The sequence below is a fragment of the Ascaphus truei genome, chromosome 5 (assembly GCF_040206685.1).
Source record: "Ascaphus truei isolate aAscTru1 chromosome 5, aAscTru1.hap1, whole genome shotgun sequence".
In the NCBI taxonomy this organism is placed as follows: Eukaryota; Metazoa; Chordata; class Amphibia; order Anura; family Ascaphidae; genus Ascaphus; species Ascaphus truei.
The window spans coordinates 172,933,895-172,959,869 of record NC_134487.1 but is presented as its reverse complement, the minus strand read 5'-3'; the positions used below and the strand labels follow the sequence as shown (position 1 = coordinate 172,959,869).

Sequence of the window (25,975 nt, the reverse complement as noted above, 5' to 3'; positions counted from 1 at the left end):
CAGGCATCATTAGCTGCTCACATAAGTCATGTTTACAATCTATTCACCCAGAAAACCCTTATTGTGGCTGTCTTTACAAGCTCTATGGTGATAACCATTGGCTATTTTCAGAGACCCTAATTGATCTGGCCTCCAAGCCATAACATTTTAGAGCATATTAATTCATAGAGAACATTGCAATATGTTATTGAAGTCTACTGGCTGTATTTACTTTCTTTTGTATATCTATGTTAGCTTTTTTTAGCACCCTTAATGTGCATGGATGTTAAGCATGGTACATATAAATATATTATTACAGCAGCATACCTGCTTACTGACTCAAGTCAACAGAATGACAATGGTCCTGTCCAGCTTTCTTCAGAACGTACTCTATTATACAGTACCAAAACAGCAAATAGACCAGCAATGAGAATGCAAAACTAGGTCACAGGGGAATTGTACCGCAAACTCCTTGCTGCCAGACTATCCCCCTTTTACAGTGACACTGGCTGGTGGTTATGGAGGCTAGAACCAGGCTACTGATTTACATTGTAAGCAGATACTGTATGTCAGAGATATACAGTGACAGATCTTTATGAAGTGTTGTTTGATTATCTATCTCAGATTAAAATCTATGATTTACATAATGGTATCTATTTATCTTTAATAAGCCATTACTGCTGGAAAAACCTGATCTAAAATATATTTTATTCTAGCAATGAAAAGCTTTGCGAGTTTGCAATTCTGTTGTTACAATGAAAGAGATCTGGGATATAGGGCTGAGAAAGTAGCTCACTAGTAATGTCACTGCCGTTGAAGCAGGTGAACCCTGGTCAAATGCTGGTTTCTTGTAAACATAGGCAAGTTACTCAATCTTTCTGTGCCCCAGGCACCAATATTAGATTGTGAGCCAAGGCAGGGCCTTATTGTGCCTACAAAATTCTATGAACAGTGCTGTGTACACAGTCAGCACGTTATAAGAAAACACCATTATTCGAAACTCTCATTTATCCAAACAAGGAACGGCCATAAACAGAGATATTCACATTACGATTGGTCACAGCCAAAAGGGGAACCAGCCTTTGCAGCTGCACACAGTGGAAGAGAATGTACAGTACTGTAAGAAGCAGAGTTGTGCTAGTCTCTTGGAATCAGTTTGAGATGTGACAGAACAGTAAAGACAAGTGAGACAGGATTGAAACAGTCTCGAGCAATGTACCGGAGTGCTGGGCAATAAGGTGATATGAGAACTGAGCTACAAGTTGGTGCACCAGAGTATGTGGTCTTGAAAGAAGGGAAGACACTTTCTTCAAGCACTGAATTATTTAATGGTGAGCTAGTGCATAAAGTAAATCATGGGGGATGCTATTTTTGGAAATGGTAACATGCTTCTTGTACAAAGATGGCATAGTGACATATATGCAGATATCAGAAGATACTTAACTCTTGCACTGTTACTGTAGCCCCCCTCTTTCTTCCATGGTCAGAGTGGAGTTATCGCACATGAATTATTAAAGGTTTATTAGGATAATCCATGTCTGCAGTGCATTTTGACCAATATCTTAAATCATTCAAAGCGCCTAGAAGACCTGACGTAAAATCCATTCATCACATGCACAAGTGGCTCTCAGAGGCGAGGGAGTTAATTGTATTTTCTGTAAGACCACAAGGCCCTGCGTAGCATGGCAATGACAGGCTGGCTTGTTCGTGCTTTGTGCATGCCACCTCTCATTCCTCCAGCAGAGGGCACGCTGTTTCCAAAACTATGGCAATAGCAGCAAGCTTCTGAGCATCAGCAGTCCCTGGGAAAAAAAATTCCTCCTGAATCACAGCTGCTTTCAGCATAGCTACAAAACAGTTTAAAGCTAGGCAGCTATATGGATAAACCTAGCCGGCACTTCTTTTAAACTTGGGTTACCAGACATTCTCAGTAGGGTCTTATTGCGTTTTGACAGCACACAGGAGGAGACAGGAGACAGGATGGATTGCTAAGGATGGCAGACAGCAGTGGGCAAGGCATGTTAGGTATTACGAAGATTTTTCACAGAAGTTGCATACCTTCCCTTACAGGCTGCATCTTCTACCTTATATTGCATCCAAATACTGGAGATTTCCCTCTGATCTGAAGAGCCATCTGCAAGGTACAGGAGACTTCTAACCTCTCCCCCCTTTCCCTAAAATCCTTCTCCCCATTTCTGATTTTCCTGGGCAAAAGACGGAAGAAAAACTTTGCAGAGAAAAGAAAAATATCAAAGGTTTTTGAGGGGGGTGGGTGGGAGGGAGCCCAGCCTGGCAAACAGGATGGTTTGAGACACAGCCCTGTACCGACCATGAAGGCAATGCTGCTTTGTAATTGAGAGGAGGAAGAAAAATATTCAAGAGTCAAACCCAGGGAAAAGGAGGAAGGAATCACTGGGTAACAGAGGATGGGTGAGTGAAGTTTTGCTGCTTGCTGCTCACAAAGGCTGCCTATGTATGTGTCTGGGAGAGAATGGAAAGCTGCAAGCTATGTTTGACTTGCTTCAGTTCCCATTATTGTATCCATAAAACACACGGGGTGATGCCATTCTTGTGTTCACTGTATGTAACATAGAGCATATATAGGCTTCAGCAGAGTAATGCATGGGAGAAATTATGTACAGTATTGCTTACCTCTAGGCACATAGCTACATATATGCACTATCTGTATTCCCATATCTACGGTAATCTCGTGCATATATGCATATACTGTACTTGTATTTATAGATATGTGTGTGTAAATACATATAGTTAGATATATACACATAGACACACACACGTGTATTTTATAGGGTTTATACATGTGTAGGGATACAATGAATGCACATAAATTACATTCATTATTTCCATGTTAAAGCTGAATTTTGTCTGTGTATGTTTATACACACACACACACACACACACACACACACACACACACACACACACACACACACACATAATTCAGCAGTTTGAAATAATTATTTGGCACTGGGGAAGAAGCCTGCGTATGCCCCAGAATGGCTCACCACATATCCTCTCAGATTCACACAGGCTAAAGCAAAGCCACACTGGATCTATCTGTGGTGCACACACACTCAACGCTTTACATGGAACAGGAGCTGTGCAACCCAGAGATAGCAGTGTGCAACTTCTGCATCAGGCTTGGTACAGGGGAGAGCAAGTTTGAGCAATTCTTAATTGAATGAGGTTATCATATCGGCGTTTCATTGAAGAAGGGGCCAGTAGACAGTACATCCGCAGATATATACTGTACAGTACAGTATGTGTGTGTGTGTGTGTGTGTGTGTGTGTGTGTGTGTGTGTGTGTGTGTGTTAATATATAGATACACACACACACACACACACACACACACACACATATATATATATATATATATATATATAATATTAAATATTGAACTCATTCAATTAAGAATTGCTCAAACTTGCTCTCCCCTGTACCAAGCTTGATGCAGAAGTTGCACACTACTACTGTATCTCTGGGTTGCACAGCTCCTGTTCCATGTAAAGCATTGAGTGTGTGTGCACCACAGATAGATCCAGTGTGGCTTTGCTTTAGCCTGTGTGAATCTGAGAGGATATGTGGTGAGCCATTCTGGGGCATACGCAGGCTTCTTCCCCAGTGCCAAAGAATTATTTCACACTGCTGAATCCAGGGCATTCATTACACAGTCATAGAACGGAGAGTCATAGAGAATCCTCTTTAGTAACAGACAACAAGGAAATGCCAGCTGGGTTTTGGCACATTAACCCTTCCCCTTTCTATCCTCTTAGTGCTAGGAAGGACATGCTGTGTCGTAGAAACCACTGCTGGGGTTAAAAAAAAAAACATTCACAATAGAAATGCCATCCCATCTCTAATCTGTTTCCAATCTGCAACACTGTTATTACTTCACCTCTCTCTTACAATCCTTTACTGATCCCTCTCAGCAAAGAATGATTCAATTTGTCTCCATTAAACGCGCTCAACTAATTTCTGGTCTGCTTCCAAAATCTCACCAGCACAATTAACAAGGTCAGGTATTCTGCTAGCTCCCAGCTCCCTGTCTGATATATGACTGGGAAAGATTTAGGAGCAGTGTCGTGGCAGGAAAACGAACTTCAGCAAATGTGTAGGATGCGAGAGATGTAGAGGCGCACTGAAAGGGTTACATTTCTAACCCCCAACCTCAAGTTTTTTGTTGTTGTTGTTGATGGTCACTCATTAGGAATAACAATAAGCAAACACTGCATTGCTTTAATTAAATTCCAGACACTAGGAGTAACATTCAAAGACAGGGACAATACTGTAGGTTAGCGTTTCTTACTGTATGCCTTTTCACTGGCCAACTAGGTTGACGTTCTGGTTTTTTTTTTCATTACACACTGCCCCGAGATGATCTATTTAATTTGCCAAAAGACAGAAAACCTGCCTTAGCAATACGATTCATTCTTATTTGACACAAAATTAAAATAGCATGGTTGTTATCTGAAAGTTTCAGTATGCAGCACCCCTCCACAGACACATTTCGTACCCAAAAATATGTGATCAATTAAATAGTAAGCAATAACCTTTATTATTTGGACTAACAACAAATATTTGAAGCAATACTTGGTGTTACATCCAGCTGAACAATATAGTTTAGATCATTGTTAAATCATGCTCTAAATGCATGCTAAATGATCACATTGAAGAGATTAAACAATATACTGTGGTATTATGTATGTACATCTTTATTTATATAGAGCTTTACAATACACTTGACATAATATTATAATACATAATGGGAATAAGAGCTTCAGACATAAAACGATAGGAACAGGATTCCCTGCCCCAAAGAGTTTACAATCTAAGTGGTATGCTGGGACAATTTACAGAAATAGAAGGCGAGTGTCCAGGTGAGTGCATTTGCAATGGGCCAAGGTCAGTGGAAATGAGATGTATAGTATAAGCCAGAGGACCAAATGCTTGGTTAAAGAGGTATGTTTTAAGAAAGGTCCTAAAGATGGAGAGAGAGGCTGCCAGTCAGATATTGAGGTGTGGGCAGTGAGTGAGAAAGGTTTTAGACTTAGATACAAAAGGGACAGAAGACATATTTGAGCAGTCAGGCAGGTGTATAAGATACATTAGGACAGAGATGTAAGGAGGATGAAGAGGGTATAGCCTTAAAACAGAGGAGGAGAATTTTGTATGTGAAACAGGATTTAATAGGAAGCCAGGAGAGAGATTTCAGCAGGAGAGACACTGAGACAGATTTAGGAGAGAGCAAAGTTATTCGAGCAGCAGTTAGCCGGACATTAGGTTAGACTAGTTCAGACAGGAGAGAATGAGGGTTTGTATTAGAGTTTTAGCAGTAGAGCTACATAGCAAAGATTACATGTGTCAGAGAAAAGAGAACCACATTGAGGCCATCTTATTTTCATCCATCTGAGTTAGTTGACAATCAGGAAATCATTTTTCGTTTGCTATCAACTGGATGCTGTACAGGGTTTTATAAACACTAACAACCAGTTCATCTCTCACCTCTCCATATCAAGGAATGATTGTTGCTCAGAGGCTCCCCTGCAGGAAGACCAGCATATTTGACTGTGGTCTTGTTTTTTTATTAGGTTCAATTAAAACAATGCCCATACTACTTAAGGGGTTGTTAGTGAGGGCTTAAATGAATTTACAAAGTTGATGCCTTTGTTAAGCTTTATAGTTTTTTAATGCACATTTCTTTGCAATGTTGCAGGTTTCCAACTGATGAATCAGCTGAAAGGCATGAGTTTAGCACTGGTACTGCTGCCTGCTCTCCTTTTGGTGATGTTTGTGGGGGCCCAAAAAGCTTGTCCAAAGAACTGCAGGTGCGATGGGAAAATCGTGTACTGCGAGTCCCACGCATTCAGAGACATCCCCCAGAACATTTCGGGTGGCTCCCAGGGACTGTCTTTGCGTTACAATAGCATCCAGAAGCTGAAGTCCAACCAGTTTTCTGGCCTTAACCAGCTGGTTTGGCTTTACCTGGACCACAATTACATCAGCTCGGTGGATGAGGATGCATTCCAAGGGATCAGGAGGCTGAAAGAACTTATTCTGAGCTCCAACAAAATCCCCTACCTGGCCAACGCCACTTTCCATCCTGTTCCCAACCTGCGGAATCTTGACCTATCGTACAACAAGCTGCAGACGCTGCAGTCGGAGCAGTTCAAGGGCCTCCGCAAACTTTTGATTCTGCACCTGCGGTCCAACTCGCTGAAAACGGTGCCAGTCCGAGTGTTTCAGGACTGCCGCAACCTGGATTTTTTGGATTTGGGTTACAACCGGCTCAGAAGCCTGTCTCGCAACGCCTTCGCTGGCCTCCTTAAACTAACCGAGCTCCACCTTGAGCACAACCAGTTCTCCAAGGTGAACTTCGCTCACTTCCCTCGCCTCTTCAACCTGCGCTCGCTTTACCTGCAGTGGAACAGAATCCGTTCCATCAGCCAGGGCTTAACTTGGACATGGAGCGCTCTGCACAACCTTGACCTTTCTGGGAACGACATCCAGAGCATAGAACCGGGGACCTTTCAATGCCTCCCCAACCTGCAGAAGCTGAACTTGGATTCCAACAAGCTCACCAACGTCACCCAGGAAACCATAAATGCCTGGATATCCCTGACCTCCATCACGCTTTCTGGAAATATGTGGGAATGCAGCAGAAGTGTCTGCCCTCTGGTCTTTTGGCTCAAGAACTTCAAAGGCAACAAGGAAAGCACCATGATCTGTGCCGGCCCCAAGCAGATCCAAGGCGAGAAGGTCATCGATGCCGTGGAAACTTACAATATCTGTGCTGAAACCCCTTTGGTGGTGACTGAAAGAGCTTACCAGACAACTAAAGCACCTCCCAAACCCCAGTTCATCCCCAAGCCTACAGTCTACAAGTTGGAGAGTTCACCACCAACAGCTTACACTCCCAGCCCTTCCCCTGGACTGCAGACTCCTGTGGCTGAACAAGATTACGAGAATGTGTCCTTCCACAAAATAATAGCCGGGAGCGTGGCCCTTTTCCTGTCTGTGGCCATGATCCTACTGGTCATCTACGTGTCTTGGAAACGTTACCCCGCCAGCATGAAGCAGCTGCAGCAGAATTCCATGATGAAGAGGCGCAGGAAAAAGGCCAGAGAGTCGGAGAGACAAATGAACTCCCCTTTACAGGAGTATTATGTGGACTACAAGCCTTCAAACACTGAGCCCATGGATGTATTGGTTAACGGATCTGGACCCTGCACATATACCATCTCCGGCTCCCGGGAATGTGAGGTATGACAAGTCACCCAACTCAAATTCTAAACATGTTGCTGCTGCTGCTACTGGGAAGGAGAGGTGTCTTGGTCACTAGGATGAGTTATGAGGATGATAGATGCAGTATATATATATATATATTTTTTTTTTTATCTTTTACGTTTAATTGTTTTTACTGTGGGGGTGTTTTTTTTTTTTTTTGTCCGCTTGGTTTGAGAGGTTGTTTAATTGAATGACAGCAAAGAAAAGCGACAAGGTTTTTTTTTCTCCCGTGGGAGCTCAGACGTGAAGGAAGTCCGTTCAAGGATGAGATTACATTTGAATAAGCCTTTTTTTCAATGGCAAGAGAGAGAGAGAGAGGGAGAGCGTTTGCCAAGTGGGGCAGATAGGGACAAAACTCTTGCGTTCCCTTAATGAAAAAAGGGCACTTTGTGCCTGTTTTCTGGTTTGTTGACTGTTATTTCTCAGCCCTTTTTTTTTTAGGACTAATGAAAGGATTTGCCCTATAAAAGCCTGGATCAGAAAAAAAAAATATATATATATTTTCTGGATATCAAGAGGATCTAAGCCAAAGATAAAGACACAATTTTGCTGGTTTTATGGAAAGAGAGAGACTGTGTTCTCTGTTGCAACATTGTCGATGCGTTTCATGCAGGCTCACAGAGTATGTGACATGCCTTATGCTGGAATGATAAGACTGCCTTACCTTTCAACAAATTGAAAGAGGGTCACCACATCTTTTTGTAACCGTTTATACATGGACCAATAAAAAGTATTGAACACACATAAGGAAAATCTAGTCCTGCTCCTTTTTGCAGATTAAAAAAAAAATTGCCGATAGTCTCTCATATCTGTACCAGAGACTTGAGAATCAACGCGTTGCTTATTCCACCCAGCAACGAAGGAGGTTAAACCCAAATCCTTTCAGTATTCCACTTCCCAATGCTCAGGGAGGCTATGCTCTTAACCCCTTCACTGCTGAAAGGGTTAATGGACGCTTAGCCAGCGTATCTGTGTGTGCTTGTTACATTATTGCTGGTACAGTAACTCTGGGATATCTGGGTACAAAAGGCGGAATTTCTTTTTTAAATGTGTCTTTTATTCAAATGCAATAGATGGTCTTGCTTTTTGTGTTTAAAGCAAACGTGAAGATTGAGCGGGCTGCACTGCCAGTACATATCAATGGTTTAGAAACAATTATGTACAATACTGGGCGCTACATTTGCACACTGCAGATGCTCTCAGTTCCCTAAACCTTACTAGAAGCAGGAGGCTTCCTTAATGCCACCTATTGGTAAGGAGAAAGCTGGGAGGCTGGGACCCAGCAGCCTGCCTTTACAACTGCTTTTACAGACAACTGATGTGTTGGGATTATGTTGCCCTTCCACTGTGCTATCTGCTTGGCCGCTGTTCTAAAAGTGGGATTGCTGCATATTGCTCCATCTGACATACATGTCAAAATACACACGGTGAGCGTAACTCTACTGTGACAGAAATGATCAGAGAGAGAGAGAGAGAGAGAGAGAGAGAGAGAGAGAGAGAGAGAGAGAGAGAGAGAGAGAGAGAGAGAGAGAGAGAGAGAGAGATTTTATATAAGAAAAAAAAAGAAAACCATGTGATAATCTGTTTCTATATTTTTTCTATGCAGTAAATATAATACAAGTGAGATGATGACCCAGCAATAATGGTTATGTAATAATAATAGGCTGGAGTTATGTTAATAGTGTGTCAATAACAGGTCACTAAAGGTCCCATATTGGGAGCAGTAACCTGTGATCAATTACTAACAACCTTATTGCTTTTATACAGTTTTATATTTCGTGTTCATTTCATATTTAAGGCGTGCTAACCTTTTGCTTTGGTATATTATATTTCTTTGCACATACTGCATCTGATTGTACTGCACACAAACTCCATATAGCAATAAAAAGGATATTGCACAGTCAACAATGCATCAACCTATATTCATGGTGATTTAAAATAATGCATAATTAACTATGCATCGCCCCACATCTCATTATACGTAGTAAAGGTTTTTGCTGACTTCTTTCATGCCTTTTCTTTGCCAGAGTAGGCATGAAAAGCACTGTAGTGCATTTCAATGCAGGCACCTCTGACAGGGATCGAGTTGAAAGGCAGGCTAAGTCCTTCTAAAAAGAAGGATATACTGTATAGGAGTGCCCAAAGGTGAAATTTTTTCCTCAACGTTTCAGCTCCCAACAAAAGGCTCCATTGGGAGCCGAAATGTTGAGGAATGAATTTCACCTTTGGACCTTGGAGTACCTGTCCTGTTTTCTTCTATCAGATGTTCTGCTTTACTGACACCTGGACAGTTTGCATCCTAATATCTCCTGTATCTACACATGTGGGTGTCTGATTTTCTGGACAGACAGACAGACAGACAGACAGGCAGACAGACAGACAGACAGACAGACAGACAGACAGACAGACAGACAGACAGACAGACAGACAGACAGATAGATAGATAGATAGATAGATAGATAGATAGATAGATGCATGCAGCGGTACTGTAGTGATTCCTCACTAATAATGCTGGGATCTGTTTCTTTGAGTTTTACAACCCAGAAGGGTCTAGGCTGGCTCAGAGCATTTAAATCAGGATGTTTTCCTTCCTCTTGCTCAGTCATTCTGTTGGGAGGTCTTCAGTCCGAGGCCAGAAATAATAAGTTGTTAGTGTTAGAGGTTTAAAATGTCTGCACAAGTCAATAATTCAGGCAACATCGTTAAACATTTCCACAGCACGTTCAAGTAGCAGGTACACCTTGCCATTATTAATTAGCTTAACAGTAAGAAAACTTTATGCAGATATTTTAAGGACAGGAAAAAAATAACAATAATAATAATGATGATATTACGGATATTATATTTTAATCTTGGCTCCTTTAAACACCTAGGCTTCTTTGGGATTTTTATGGGAAAAATGCTGCTAGAGTTGGAATAAGGCACTCCAGGTGTTTTCATGGAATGCAGCAAGTAATTTAATCTTAGGCTGCTGTGAGAACATGTAACGCATGACACTAACATTTCACCGCCCCCTCTAGAGATGTGTAAAACTGTCCTAAATGCATTCTTGAAATTCTATTACCAGAGAATTGTTTCACCAAGGCTCCATAATGTTGCCATATTAGTGAGTTTCCACAGAAATATCGCCAGACAGTGAGCGAAACCTGGTGTGAGTATCCTTATTTATCGTCGCAGAATTAAACAAATCTAGCAATGTTAAAAAGTCTTTGCAAATTAGCTTTTTAAATGAAATTGTCATGCACATTGACTTTAAAAGGCAATCCAAGCACAACATTATTTTGGTGATTTAACTTTTTTTTAAATAGGATTGAAGCAAAGGGGTCTCAGGAGCGGAACCCCACTAATTTTGGCTTCCGGGGCCCCCCTGCTTCTAAAAATACAGATCTCCATATGGGGTACTGGTAGCCGCTCACGTCAGCTAGCAGGGTTCATGTCATGGCGGAGTTTCAAAGCTTCCGCACCCTGCGGGCCAATAGGAAGCCATGATGTCATCAGGTTTGGCTTCCTATTGGCCTGCGTAATGTGGGAGCTGTACACTTTAAACTCCAGCCGGAACTGCTACCAGCACCCCATACAGAGGTCTGTATCTCTGGAAGCAGGGCGTCCCTGGAGCTGAAATTAATGGGGTTCAGCTCCGGAGACCTCCTGTTTCAATCCTACGTAAAAAAAAAAAAAACACCCGTTCAATTGCTCCTTTAAGTAGCAATACAGTTTGCACTATTTGTAGTTAATTTCTTTGTGTTTATAGATGCCGCAGGTGCATAGATTTAAGGACATGTAATTACCTAACCTGCCAATCGATCGGCAGACATGCTGATTTCCAAAGTGCACACGATGGCCGTCTATTTTAAAAGCAGAAGTGGTGTACTTTTGTAAATAGTTACTATTGCAACCCAAGGAAGCTTAATGAATTGCATAAAGGGGGAGGGGTGGTGGGGAGGGAGTAAAAAACAGGCAGTATTATCTAATACTACACTTATGATTTAAAGTAAAAAAAAACACACATATTGGGTTTTTAATGTATTGCTGCTTTTTTAAATGCTTGGTGAATCGCCTGTGAAACCTTTTAATATGACTAAAAGAGGGCCAATTTCGCAACCTCGAGCAAAAGGTTTGCACAACTCTGGTCTCCTCCTGCAGCAAAAGTGTACATGTATCAACACCGATAGCACAGGAGTGGGCAGCAATTATTGCCATTGAGTCCCTGGTACAAATATGGTGCCTCTACCAATGATGGACTTCTGCTATTAATATCAATGGTGGATTTCCTATTTGAGGATTGTTTCTGCTACTGTATTAAGATGAGCCTTGATTCTCAGAGTCGCTTGGAATTGTAACCTTTTCAGTGCATTAGTGATGACCACCACGTACAATGAGCAGATATCTCATGTGCTCAAGAGGTTAACATGGAGAAATATACAATAATGGCAGATAATGAAGCAGAAATCCCATTACTAAGTCTGAACACATGAAGGCATTGCGGTTTATTCAGTAAAGTACCATAGCCATTATCACCCTGTAATGTCATTCATTTAAATATCCGTTAACTATTGCTAATGACTGAAAACGAGAATCCACATTAATGCAATACTGTACATATTAATGTGGAACCTTACACTTTCAAGGGATTGCAGTGACCTTATACAGTATATACTGTGAGAGCAAATGCACATTCTTATAGATCCCCATCTTTCTTTCACTTACTGCTGCTTAAAAACCTACAGTTCAAATATAATTAATCATGCCTTATCCTTTATTGTACAATATCATTAACCCTGTCTTATTCCTTGGCTCAAAAGATTGGATCTCTGATTACATATTTTGGCCAAAAGATGATACACAGTCCCATAAGAGTAGGTCCTAAGGTAACAGTTCTTTTGTAATTATGATAATAACTTGATTTCATAGAACGCTTTCATCATAATGGGACTCAAAGCATTTCAAAATTACAATATAGCGCACAGAATGCAGTCCTGTATATTGAAATATATAGGTACAGTCCCTGCCATGATAAGCTTACAATCTATGGTCCATATTTATAAAAGGATGGAAAAGGAATGAATGGGAGTAAATGTGTGCTAAGCCTCCATTTTGTGGATCTGAGCCTATGTTTGGTGTTTGAATCACAGGTCGACAAAGGTGTGAACATGAACTTTAAAAACGTTATTATGTCATAATTGTGGTATAAGAAGAACAAACATTTACAAAATGTGTGTGGTACGTACTGTATAAAGGTTGTTATGTGATTTACATTTGAAATAGAAGGAGTATATCCCTAAAGGGGGTATAGAAATCTTCCCAAAATATGTCACACCGGTATATAGAAATATAGCTCTCATTTAAGTCATAATAGACAAGGAACACACAACGTTAAAAACACTTTTAAATCTAGACATAAATCAGTGAGAGCAGAATAAGGCAAATGATATTACCATACTAATCACAGAATAACATAACAAATATATCGAAGGTTACAGGGAAGAAACCAGTAGGATCCTCACTGACCAGAATAACAGTACCCGGGTACAAAGTGAGACAAGAATAGCCTTAGCATAATTGTATTAGAGTGCATAGAAGAGAAACATGATATCACTCAAAGATAAGGTGACTGAACCAATTGGTCCCGCAGGGTAAATATACATAAGGCAGAGTTAATGTTGCATATCACCCTACTATCTGCTGCATAGTCCTCCAGAAGTAAATAAAGCATCCACAATCCCAGATTAGTTTGTGAGAGAAATTGTGTAAGCAAGGGGAAGAATGCCAAAAATCCCGATGCTGCTCACAATGTCTGCTCTCAGTTGTGACCCGATGTACGTTTCGCGTATTGTTTCATCAGGGGCATGGTTCTCGCATCACTCTTACCCCCTCCTCTCTAACTCTGTCACAGTGCCCTCCTCTCTCTCCCATTCCTTTCTAACTCTGACTCAACCCGCTCCTCTTACACTTAATTCCCCCTCCTCTAACACTTGATTCCCCCTTCCTCTTGCACTCAACCCCCCACTCTCGGGTCCTCCTCCGGTCTTGGGCCCCCCTGCATTGCAGGGTTATGAAGTAGAATAGTTACACCCCAGTAACATAGGTATCCAACAGGAATCTGCATTCCATGAATCTAAAGTTCCAAGCATTTTGTAATACACATGTATGTTTATATGTACAGTTAATGTACAGATGCACTGGATCTGCAGTAAAGTGAAGGCTCTGTGCTCCATGCAACACATTTCTACTGTGAATACCATGTAATATATTTTATGGTCTAGGCTTGGAAGCCGTGGTGGATTTCCCAATAGGCCTGATAGGTCCGGGCCTAGAGAAGCAAAATTTGGGAGGCAAATTTCCTGGGTTTGTTTCTTTTTTATATATACGTAAAATTTGAATCCATATTTGTTACCTCTGGTGGGATTGGCCGAGGCACGGTCCACCCGGCAGAGCGCAGGCTCACACAGGGAGTGAGTGAAATGTTTCCTCTCTCCTCTTTGTAATCTGCTGAAGGTTTCATGGCAACCCGCCGGACAGTTCCATAAGAAGGGGATGGTGAGATGGAGCAGCAGCAGCAACAAGCAGCCCACAGCTTGGGCAGCAGTTTGAAAGAGAGCGGGGACACCTCCTAAGGGGGGGGGGGAGAGGGTGTTTAGCCAGGCACAGCTCAAATGGGGCTCCCTTCATCCCAACCCTCCCCCCTTGTCCATAGTGGCGCTAATGATATTATTGTGAACAAAAAATTTGGGCAGCAAAAAGGTAAGTGCCTATGGACTGCAAAATTGTTGGAAGCAAACAACACAACAACACAATGATATAACTGATAACATATACTATACATATACTATACTACTATACTACACTAAGGGGTATTTATATTGAAGCACAGACATATTGTATGTGATTTGCATAGAGATGAGTGAGTTCATATTTTGGAAATCCAACCCCTATGAACTTCCACAGGCAGGCGTTTGGATTTCCGAAATCCAAACTCGGATTAATCCAGACCACAGCATGGATCTGTGTGTCTGTGCCCAAATCGAAAAAAGTCTGTTTGAGACATTTCAACCCTTTGAAACTGTACCTCCTTTCCCTTGCCACCATTCACCAGTGCCTGAGGCAAGGAGAGAGACACAGAGGGGCAAAGACAAACAACAGTCTAAGACCAGTCTCTTCCAAAATATCAGTCAATCTGTTCCAATTGGGGTAACATACAGTATGGTATATCATACGGTGTTACCTGTTTAGGTATTTTATATTTTATTTATATTACAGAATACATGTAAGTGAGCAGAGATACCACCATAGCTCCAATTGGGTTAACACATCTGTTGAGGATACCTGTTTGCTATATCACACAGTGGTGAGCAGGGAGATAACACAATTTGATCTGACCTGTGTCTACTCTTAGTACATCAGTTATTCAGTTCCACTTGGGTTAACACCATTAGTTTATCTGTTGGTTTTATATATAAGTAAGCAGATATATATCCCCATCTGAACAGTGTACTTTCTACCAGTATATCGGTCTGTCAGTTCTAGTTGAGGGTAACATCCTTGGATTAACTATTGGGTATGTATTTATGTAGGCACAGAGATACCACTATCTGACTTGTCTCTGCTCTCTACTAGTATACTAGCCAGTTAATTACAGTTGGGTTTACATACCCTTATGTTACATGTTGGGTAAGTTATAACTAAGAAGTCATTATTTTGTAAAAGAGGAGAAAGCATAATTTTATCTTTGCTGCAAAACTAGATGTTTTGCTACATCAAAGACCAAGTGCTTAAGGCCACAAAGTGAAAATCCAATATTTAAAGATTCAGATGTTTAAATTAAATTTATTTTTGCTTAGATGCCTCTAAGATCTGAATCATTAAATGTGTATCTGACACTACGTGGACTACCCAGGTACATAGCACAGAAAAAGAAATAAGAGCAGTGCAGCAAAACTGCATAAGATGTACATGTGCACTGTGAAAGGTCTCTTTCATATATTAATATTTTAAATACTGTACACATGTCTTGTCAAATGATTCCTCAAACTGTCCATCTCAGTCTTCATAAACCACAGTATTATTTTTCTTTTTGGTAAATAGTTTACAAATGGAATACATACTTATAGATGTAGCAAGATTTAGTTTCTCTGGAGCTAATGTTGCTCTGGCACTGGGGCAGTCGCGGATGCAGTCCTGCGACTTGTCCCGGTGCTGAAAACAGTAAATATGGCTACATCTACTGTATACACAAGAAAAAAACCAGCTACAGATAGCATGATATTATAATTTTGTGCAACAAATTCCCAGTTTTCCATAATTTTCCCCAAAGATTCTCTAGGCAAAATCAGATCTTGGAATTTTTTTAGAGGCACAAAAAAACTTAACAAAATCAAAACAAGTAGTCAGGTGAATATATTTTGTTTTCAAATTCTCCTAACTGTAACAATAAAGTAATTTAAGTTTATTTCATTCGTCTCAGATTGTTGAGGAGGTTTATGCTGCTTTACATTTGGCAGATGCAGTGAAAAAGCAAAACATGGAGGCACCCAATTTGCTACACTTTATTGCAATCTGTCCATCATGTAACTCTTCTCTAACTCCTCCTATTGTAAACACAGAATGGGATACATCTCATTATAATCTGTGTATCATGTAACTCCTCCCTAACTCCTCCTATTGTAAACACAGAATATGATACATCTCATTATAATCTGTGCATCATATAACTCTTCCCTAGTTTATCCTATTGTACACACAGAATATGATACATGTCATTATAATCTGTGCATCATGTAACTCCTCCCTAACTCCTCCTATTGTACACACAGAATATGATACATCTCATTATAATCTGTGCATCATGTAACTCCTTACTGAATCTGCAGTCCCAGTGCCTCGGCGTGCACTGTGCGTACAAGCACCGCCCCTCAATGGGGCTTGGCCCAGTACACACCTTCGCGCAGAAGGTGCAGCTGCGCCATACTACAAGATTTTCCAAAGACAGTGAAATTGCGACGGAGGCGTGGCCATGCCCCCGCCGGCGGTTCAGCAAATGAGGGAGAACCAGCCACGTGAGGTCATGGTCCGCCCCCGCAAAAACCCCACCACGCCCCCCCCATCGCAATCATGCCCCCCTCCCCCCCCCCCCGTCACATTCTCTCCTCTCCCCGCAGACCTCACATCGCAGTGAAGCGCTGTGCACGCAAAGCCCCTCCCCTCCCCCCCGCCGAGCGCGCATGCTACAGTGCTGACTGGGACCGCAGCCTAACTCCTCCTTTTGATGCTCCCTAAATCACAAGCTGACGTTGAGGAGAAAATTGAAAACCATACTGCTTGCATCAACTTGACTCAAAAATCTCATTTATACATACTGTAGCCCCTATTATTCCCCATTGCTGTTTTACAGTCTGCACACATGCTATTTTAATTCAGCACCAAACCAACAGTAGTTGTTCACCCAAAATGCTTCGATACCTATTGCATCATTGGAGCAAATGCAGTTTGTGCTTAATACACTAAAGACTTTCAAAGGGCTTCTAATCATAATCATATACTGTACTGCAACATGCAGTACCCTTTTACACAAGGTGAAGATGATTTCCTTCCTTAGCCATAAATGCTGCATTAATATCTTATAAATCATGTCTTCATTCAGAAAGAATACAAAAAAAATTGGGATTACACTGCTAATTATCTTGGACTCAGCATGAAATACAGTGCTACACAATATGCCTAATAGGGAAAGATTAGCTGGGATGCCTCATCTGGGTAATGCTACTGTGTTTTTTTTGTGTAAGATTTTACAGTAGCTGGAAAGATAAAGCAAAATGCTTTGATGAGCCACACATGAAGGCATTTTAACATCATGGATCAAGAAAAGGTGCAAGATGCGAAATTTGAGATGAAGGCAGGATTCACTAAAACTCAATGCGGGGTGTCACACTACCATTCAGCATTAACTACCATTCAAGTCAATGGCAGTTAGTATCATATCATGGAGTGATGCCCCACATTGCATCTTGGTGAATTCAAGTTTAAGATTTCTGCATCAGTTTAATATTATTCTAATATGCGTCCCAGTGCTGGAGAAGATTTTAGTTCCATTCATTTATATGGAGATGAACTTCACAGCATTAGGCATGTGTGATTTTTGTGTTTGCGGAATTATGTGAACGAGGCAAATATGTTTTTTTCACAAAGAATTTAGCGAAAATGGGAGACTTTCCAAATAAAAATATTCAGCACTAAAAGGCAATGTGCATTGTGAATTCCTACAAGAGAAGCAAATGGCATTACAGTGACGTGGCCCTTTGTATTGCTACTATTTTCGCAGAATTCTGGTGAAAGTCACACGATTTTGCTGTATTCTGGTGAACATGTTACACCTAAAGTCTATTTGTGTGCATTACCAAGCACTGTGACCTTTTGCATTACCGTGAAATATGAGAGAAAAACTTGAAAAATGTTGCAGAGTTCACACAACTCTACATCGGATAGGGACTTTTAGTTGCAGCCATACAGCTTCCGAGAGACAGCTGTCCGTAGCTGTTTAGCCTCTGGCTGTTTCGGCCCTCATGTAGGTGATTAGAGTTAGGATTAGGGTTAAGGTTTTTAGGGTTAGGGGTTACGGTTAGGGTTTATAGGGTAAATCCATAGGGGATACATTACCTGCGGCAGCTTCGGCGAACTGTCCCGGAGGTGAAACGTCTGTGGCTGTATTGTTCTAAACCAACTCTACACAGCATATTGGGTAAAGAACTATGATGAATATTACCAGATAAGCAGCAACAGCCCACAATTGAACAGTATGTCCTCTATCTTACCACTGCACCTCCAGTTCAGGAAATATTCCCCTCTCATGTAACTCTTAAGAATTGGAAATAATGAATGGCTATCACAGTTACTGGCCAGTAGCAGCAAGAGGGTAACAACTGTGTTACCAAAGTCACCACCAAAAATTAAATAGGTCAACTGAAGTGGTAGCTGCGTTTACCCATTCTGGCACTAAAGGGGTTAAAAGAACTACTGAAATTCACAGGGATTAGCAGCTCCCTGCAGTACATTTGCAATTCCCCCAACTATAGCAAACTGGTAATTTTCTATTTGCTCCCCTACTAATTCTCATATTGCTCAAAGCATTCCCACTGGGATCGCAGAATCTCAGAAGAAAAAGTATATGTTCCAAGAGAGGTCACACGATCACGGGCACCAAAGCAATTACAGGAGGCGAGGATACAGAATTTCACTCTTCCCATTCTAAATATGATTAAGATTCTCCTGGTATCTTCAAAGGAGTAAGTTAACCCTGCCTCTACAGTACCTACAATTTTCCCAGTGAGTCTGTATCTCAGGTCTCCCAGGGTTCATAGATAAAATAGCAGGGAATATTTTGCACTGGTATATCTATCCAGGTCTGTGGGTGGAAATTAGATTGAATTCCTAGTGCTGAATTGTTAAATCGGTTCCCCATGGATTTGCGAAGATGGCCCGGTAGGATTTTATGTATGAATGAAATGTTATTCTATTGGATTCTCATGACCCACTTATTCTGAAAACTCCTTGGTGTACATGTGAAATATCCAAATGAGTATTTTTAGGATCAAGATACGCACACAAACCACACAGGAAATTGAATACACTGAAGAGTTAATGTAAATGTAATTTTGACACAAATATCAACACAGTGTGGGGAAGGTTTTATATAGGATTTATAGTAGACAAGGCTGAAAGAGATACAGTATGTCTATTGTGATCTACCTTTTCTAAAAAAACTCCAGTACATTTCTAGTCATCCAGAGGGAGGCAAACAAAAAACTCCGGGGCAACATTTATGCTTATGCTATTTATTATTTCTTATGTAATTGTACAAATAGAAACATACTGTGTACTGTGGATTGAAGGTTAATAAGAAGCACTTAGCCTCCCACTCCTCTCCAGTCTGCACATTCTTCTTACCGCTGTGCAACCTCAGACCCTATTAGATCCTTTGGTTTCTTTCAAATTGCAGGGAGAAGGAGCGGCTCAGCGAGTGAAAACACTGACTGGCACTGTGTCTGAAGCACGACAACCTGGTTCCCTTCCCAGTATCTGCTCCTTGTGACCTTGAGCAGGTCACTTTATCTCCCTGTGCCTCCCTCAGGCACAAAAAGCATAGATTATACGCTCTCTTCAGGGCAGGGACTGTGTTTGCAAAATGTCTCTGTAAAGTGCTATGTAAAACTAGCAGCACTATATAAGAACAAACAATTATTATAAATTAATGATAGCCTTGTGTCTATCTCAAACATTTTTAAAACCCCTTACTCAGTCAATCTGGACTGTTTGCCGGGGCACAGATGAGTTTTTGAGTGTTTGGCAGAAGAAACCTGAATTTGAGCATAGCAGTGCAGATGGCTGTTTTAAAGCAGCATTCCCCCTTTGTGTGAACCAGGGAGCCCTCCAGTGTTAAGCCCAGGCAATCAAAGCCACAAGTGTGCCCCAACTACAGAAATAGATATATGATTTTTTACTTTTGCTGGGAAAAGCAAAGATGGCTGTGGGTTCACTCAATCAGAAGCTACAATATCATCTTCCAATGATGTCACTGCTTTCTTTTGTTCACCAGAGTGAGACTGACCATATAGTTTCCCAGATGAAAATTATTGTAAGGGAATTTCAAAATTAATATCTCAGGAACTGAGGGGTGTCGTGATTCAGTTTTGGGGGACCTCTTGTTTCAAAAAAGTTACATATATACTGATTTCTTCAATCAATATATCAATAAGTTCTATCTTCTAGAACTTAAAATCTAATTAACAACTATTTGGTATGTTTCTGTGAGTTGATTAGGCAAACCCTCCCTTAATTGTTAGTCAAATGCATATAATCAGAGTATTTAAGACAGTCTATATTGGATGTGAGTCATATGGCTGTGTAACATCTTACGTGTCACATTTAAAGTGTCTCTAGAGTTAATTTTGGAGTTGAAATTGGAGGTGAAGATTAGACGAAGCTCTGGACTCTGCACAACAACAACTTTGCAACTGTGAGAACTTGACTTGCGAAAAGCTGTGATTATTTGTACTCTTCCTATCCTCCAATAACTGGGAAGTTTCTCTTCCTGCATCTCACTAGGCCCTCCCTATTGCTTTTTCTGTTTACTGATTCCTCACTCTTTTGTGAATGCCTCTGTTCTCTCCAACCTCCCCACTGCCCACTGCACCATTAATTATATACCCCTCAATAAAAAAGCACCCACACAAATCCTCTATTCACACGCTCTATCTACTCCTTCCTGCTGCTGGGGATCTCCCGTAAGCCTGAACCCAGACATACACACCTGATCTCACCCACCCCTCCCTGGCATCTCTTCCCCTGTAAATAGTGTTAACCTTCTAATTTAATACTGACTAACCTTAAAACACACCCCGCAAATCAAGCATCCCAATTGCCGGCACTCATGGCTATTGTCCCACACCCACGGTCACTCCTACCACCCATTACGACCAAGCACTGCCATCTACAGCACGTATTCCTTCACCTGCTGTCTCTGTAAGTGTTCCATCATACCACATAGATTGTAAGGTCTTCGCACAGGGATTTCCTTTCCTATTGTCTGATTTTGCTGCACTTTTTGTATCATTATAATTCCCTGTACTGTGTTCTTTGTAAAGTGCAGAGTACACTTTTGGCGCTATTTAAATAAAGACATACAATACAATATATATACAGCTCAACCCCCTTATAAAGCTGTGCTTGGGGTCCAAAGAATTACATCGCGTTATAAGCGGATCGTGTTAGAAATAATGTACAATTGTATGAATTGCACAATAAAGTATTGAAGATAACATTATTCGTGTTGTAAAGTATTCATAAATACGAAAATTGGGAGCTGCACTTGCATCACATTATAAGCAGATTTGCGTTGTAACGAATTGCATTATAACGGGGTTGAGCTGTATATATATAAATAAATATATATATATATATATATATATATATTATGTGACAAACGGCTTACTCCGGGGCTCCGCCGTCTGTCCGGGACTGTTAGAACACGGTCTTTTAGGGTAGGTTAAATGATGAGACGTCACGTACTGTTCCTTTAAACAGGCTATGCCTGGTTTATTCAGTCCCAGGCACTGAGACTGCCACAGTTTAAACAGAAAACAAAGCCAAACAAAAAGCTGCTCGTCTGAGCGATAACTTAAACTTAGATGTCCCTGACTCAGAGTTGGAAGTGGCTTGTCCACTTCCACCAACAAAATAAGTACCTTTGCAGTCTTTAGACAAACTAACAGAATGAATGAAGCGATTTGGGAAAGAGGCTTTCTCACCCCTCTGCAGTTCAGCAGCCTTCCAGGCTCTTGGGCGGGGCCCAGAGGAAACAGGAAACAGGTCTTATATACCTGAACTCTAATCAGCATGACAGGTGACAGAAAACAGGCAGCAGACAAACTGTGGAATGGAGTGCCTGTACCACGAGGCTGCCCTGTTCAGCTTAGACAGGACAGAAACTGTTCAGTATCCTGGGAGCCCTGTATATGGAGTTTATTACCAACCCCTGGTTTCTGTCACATATCCTCCCCCCCAGCTCAGACCTCGAGGGGTGAGCGACCATGGATATTAGGGAGTGCATCCTTGACAACCCGTCGGCATTGCCATGTTTGTGCCCCGACCTGTGTTCCACAGAAAATTTAAAGGGCTGTAGGCTTAGGAACCACCTGGTCACCCTAGCGTTCTTCTCCCTATTTTGACACATCCAGGTAAGGGGTGCATGATCTGTGACCAATCGGAACTTTCTCCCCAACAGATAATACTTGAGTGTCTCTACAGCCCACTTTATTGCGAGACACTCTTTCTCGACTATGGAGTAATTTTTCTCCTGGGGATTTAGTTTCCTACTTAAATAATGGATGGGGTGCTCCTCCCCTTGAGACTCCTGGGAGAGTACCGCCCCCAGCCCTACCTCAGATGCGTCGGTTTGGACTACGAACTCTTTGGAGAAGTCAGGTGTGACCAACACTGGTTGGGCACAGAGAGCTTCTTTCAGGCTTCTAAAGGCCTGTTCGGCTTCGGGGGACCACTTTACCATTAGCGGTCCTCTTGCTTTTGTGAGGTCGGTTAGTGGGGTTGCCTTAATTGCAAAATTGGGAATAAACCTCCTATAGTAGCCAATTAACCCCAAAAAGGTCCTTACTTGTTTTTTTGTGACTGGCCTTGGCCAATTTTGTATCGCCTCTACTTTGAGTGTTTGTGGTTTGAGTAACCCTCTACCAATAGAATACCCCAGATACTTGGCCTCCTCCAGACCAATAGTGCATTTAGCGGGGTTAGCAGTTAGTCCAGCAGACCGAACTGCGTCGAGCACAGCTTGGACCTTTGGAAGGTGGGACTGCCAATCTTCACTATGGATTACCACATCATCCAGGTAGGCGGCAGCGTACCGAACATGTGGTTTTAAAATTTTATCCATCATTCTTTGGAATGTGGCGGGAGCTCCATGTAAGCCAAAAGGCAGCACCTTATATTGAAAGAGGCCGTCTGGGGTTGAGAAGGCTGTTTTTTCTTTTGCCCTTTCTGTGAGGGGAACCTGCCAGTACCCTTTTGTTAGGTCTAGGGTTGTGAGATATCGGGCTTTGCCCAGTCTCTCTACAAGTTCATCCACCCTGGGCATAGGATAAGTATCAAATTTTGACACCGCGTTTAGTTTCCGGTAGTCATTACAAAACCTTGTTGTACCGTCTGGCTTTGGGACTAAAACTATAGGGCTGTTCCACCCACTTTGGGATTCCTCAATTACGCCTAGTTTTAGCATTTTTTTAACCTCTAAACTTATAGCCTCTCTCTTGGCCTCTGGGATTCGGTACGGTTTAAGGTTAACTCGGACCCCCGGTTCAGAGACTATGTCATGTTTAATTACGTTAGTTTTACCTGGCTGTGTAGAGAAGATTTCTTTGTTCCTTCTCACTAAACTCTGGACCTCTCGTTTCTGATGCACGGACAGTGTTTCAGCTATGCTAACCTCTGGGTCAGTTTCTTGATTCTCTGACGGACCTGGGGGTACTAGGGTTAACAAGACCTCTCTATCTTTCCAGGGCTTGAGTAGGTTTATATGGTAAATTTGCTCAGGTTTCCTCCTACCTGGCTGCCTTACCCTATAATTTACTTCTCCCACTCTTTCCAAGACCTCATATGGCCCATGCCATTTAGCAAGGAATTTACTCTCCACGGTGGGAACCAGAACTAGTACCCTATCACCTGGAAAAAAAATTCTGACCCTAGCACCCTTATTATACGTATTCCTTTGTGCTTCTTGAGCTTTCTCCATGTGTTCCCTCACTATGGGTAGGACTGCAGCAATGCGGTCCTGCATTTGGGCAACATGCTCTATTACACTTCTGTAAGGGGTAACCTCGTGTTCCCAAGTTTCTTTGGCTATATCCAGTAAGCCCCTTGGATGTCGGCCATACAATAGTTCAAACGGGGAGAAGCCTGTGGATGACTGGGGAACTTCCCTAATGGCAAATAACAGGTATGGTAACAAACAGTCCCAGTTTTTCCCATCCTTATCGACCGCCCGGCGTAACATGCTCTTTAAGGTTTTATTGAACCTTTCCACTAAACCATCTGTTTGTGGATGATAGACTGAGGTTCTGAGATGCTTGATTTTTAGGAGTTTACATAGCTCTTTTGTTACTTGGGACATAAATGGTGTTCCCTGGTCAGATAAGATCTCTTTAGGAATTCCGACCCGGGAAAACAGAAGTACTAACTCTTTTGCTATGTTTTTAGCAGAGGTGCTACGTAGGGGAACTGCCTCCGGATATCGGGTAGCATAATCTAATATTACCAATATATGCTGATGTCCCCTAGCAGACTTTACTAGGGGTCCTACTAGATCCATAGCAATCCGGTCAAATGGTACCTCTATTATGGGAAGGGGTACCAATGGGCTGCGGTATGCTTTGAACGGGGCGGTGATCTGACATTCTGGGCATGAGGAACAATAGTTTGTAATTTCTGCCAGAACCCCAGGCCAATAAAAGCTTCGGAGAACCTTTTCTTTTGTCTTTTCCACCCCTAGGTGTCCCCCCAATGGATGACTATGTGCGAGGTGTAATACTACGTTACGGAATGTCCGTGGTACCAACAATTGTTTAGTTGTAACTGATTTTCTTTTATCAACCCGATATACTAGGTCGTTCTCTACCTCGAAGTAGGGGTAAGCAAGTGACCTATCTGGTTGGCCATGAGTACTATTCTGGTCCCGTATATTTCCCCTTGCTACCGCTAATGTGGGGTCCTCCCACTGGGCCTTCTTAAAACTCCCAGGACTGACCTCTAGGTCAGCGAGGGTCTTATCCTGTACTGGGGTGGTAAGTGCCTGATCAACATCTTGATTTGGGGTATTCCCTACCAAAGTAGTGATGGGGAAGGGAATTTCACAGCACTCCTCCTTTTCCCCTTTCTTATTTGGGCCCTCGTCAACCTCCATTTCTGAAAAAGGGAAAGGATTTGTTTCTTCTAACACTTCGTTATGGTCCGCTATTGAACTCTGGGCGCTATTCTGAGCTGGGGACCACATTTTTAGAAAATGGGGAAAGTCGGTCCCTATTAACACATCATGTGCCAGTTTGGGTACAACACCCACCTTGAAATCTAAAGAACCAAATTCTGTTTAAAAAAAAACATCAACAGTGGAATATTCATGATTATCCCCATGTATACAACAAATTGCCACTCTTTGTGAACTGTTTACCTGTTTCTTCTTAATGGGCAATAGGTATTCGGACACTAGTGTGACCATACTCCCAGAGTCAAGAAGTGCCCGAACCCTCTTACCATTAACCTTTACAAATGCCCACAGATGGTTATTCAAGGGGTCCTCTGGGCTAGGGCCCATACATTGGGACAACAGCGAATAAGGTTCCACGCTGTTGCATTGCATGGGCTCATCATTTAGTGGGCAGATTTTTGCTGTGTGGCCCCTCTCATGACAATTTACACATTTAGGTACATAGTCTGTGTCCCACTTAGAGCCTTTTCCCGGCTCCCCATGTTGGCTATTGCCCTTAGTGTGCGAACCACTGTTGCTGGTGCTGCGTGAAGGTGGTCGCCGCTCTTCAGCTCCCCTTAACCCCGGTACCCTTTTACCGTCTCTGGAAGAGTCCTGGAACCTCGGGGAGTGGGGTTGCTCCACGACTGTGGGTTGCGGGTGCTCTCCTGCTGCATTGTACCTTTCTACGAGGGCCACAAGCTCATCCGCATTGTGGGGGTCACTCCGACTGACCCAATGGCGTAAGGCAGAGGGAAGTTTCCTCAAGAACTGGTCCATGACCAACCGTTCCACGATGTGGCTTGCTGAGTTGATCTCGGGTTGTAGCCACTTCCGGGCGAGGTGGATGAGGTCATACATCTGGCTTCGGGTGGCTTTATCCATCGTGAAGGACCATGCGTGAAACCTTTGGGCGCGAACAGCCGTGGTTACGCCGAGGCGGGCGAGGATCTCGAACTTCAATTTTGCATAGACGTTAGCTTCGGCTGGCTCTAGATCAAAGTAAGCCTTCTGGGGTTCGCCGCTTAGGAAGGGTGCGATTAGACCAGCCCACTCAGCTTCTGGCCATCCCTCTCTCTGTGCCGTGCGTTCAAACGTGAGAAGATAGGCTTCCACATCATCCGAGGGTCCCATCTTCTGAAGGTAGTGGCTTGCCCTGGTCATTTTCGGAA

General features: G+C 42.2%; 1 protein-coding gene across 2 annotated transcripts in view; it reads left to right on the top strand.

The window, feature by feature from the left end:
* Nucleotides 1-1,750: 1,750 nt before the first annotated feature.
* The window catches only part of LOC142495595 (leucine-rich repeat transmembrane neuronal protein 4-like), a 493,265-nt gene continuing 469,040 nt past the window's right edge, over nucleotides 1,751-25,975 (top strand). For both annotated transcript variants that reach the window (XM_075601280.1, XM_075601281.1), the window contains exons 1-2: nucleotides 1,751-2,409; nucleotides 5,715-7,261. In XM_075601280.1, the coding sequence (XP_075457395.1) occupies nucleotides 2,406-2,409; nucleotides 5,715-7,261 (1,551 nt within the window). In that variant the 5' untranslated portion in view covers nucleotides 1,751-2,405. The remainder of the gene's footprint in view (nucleotides 2,410-5,714; nucleotides 7,262-25,975) is intronic.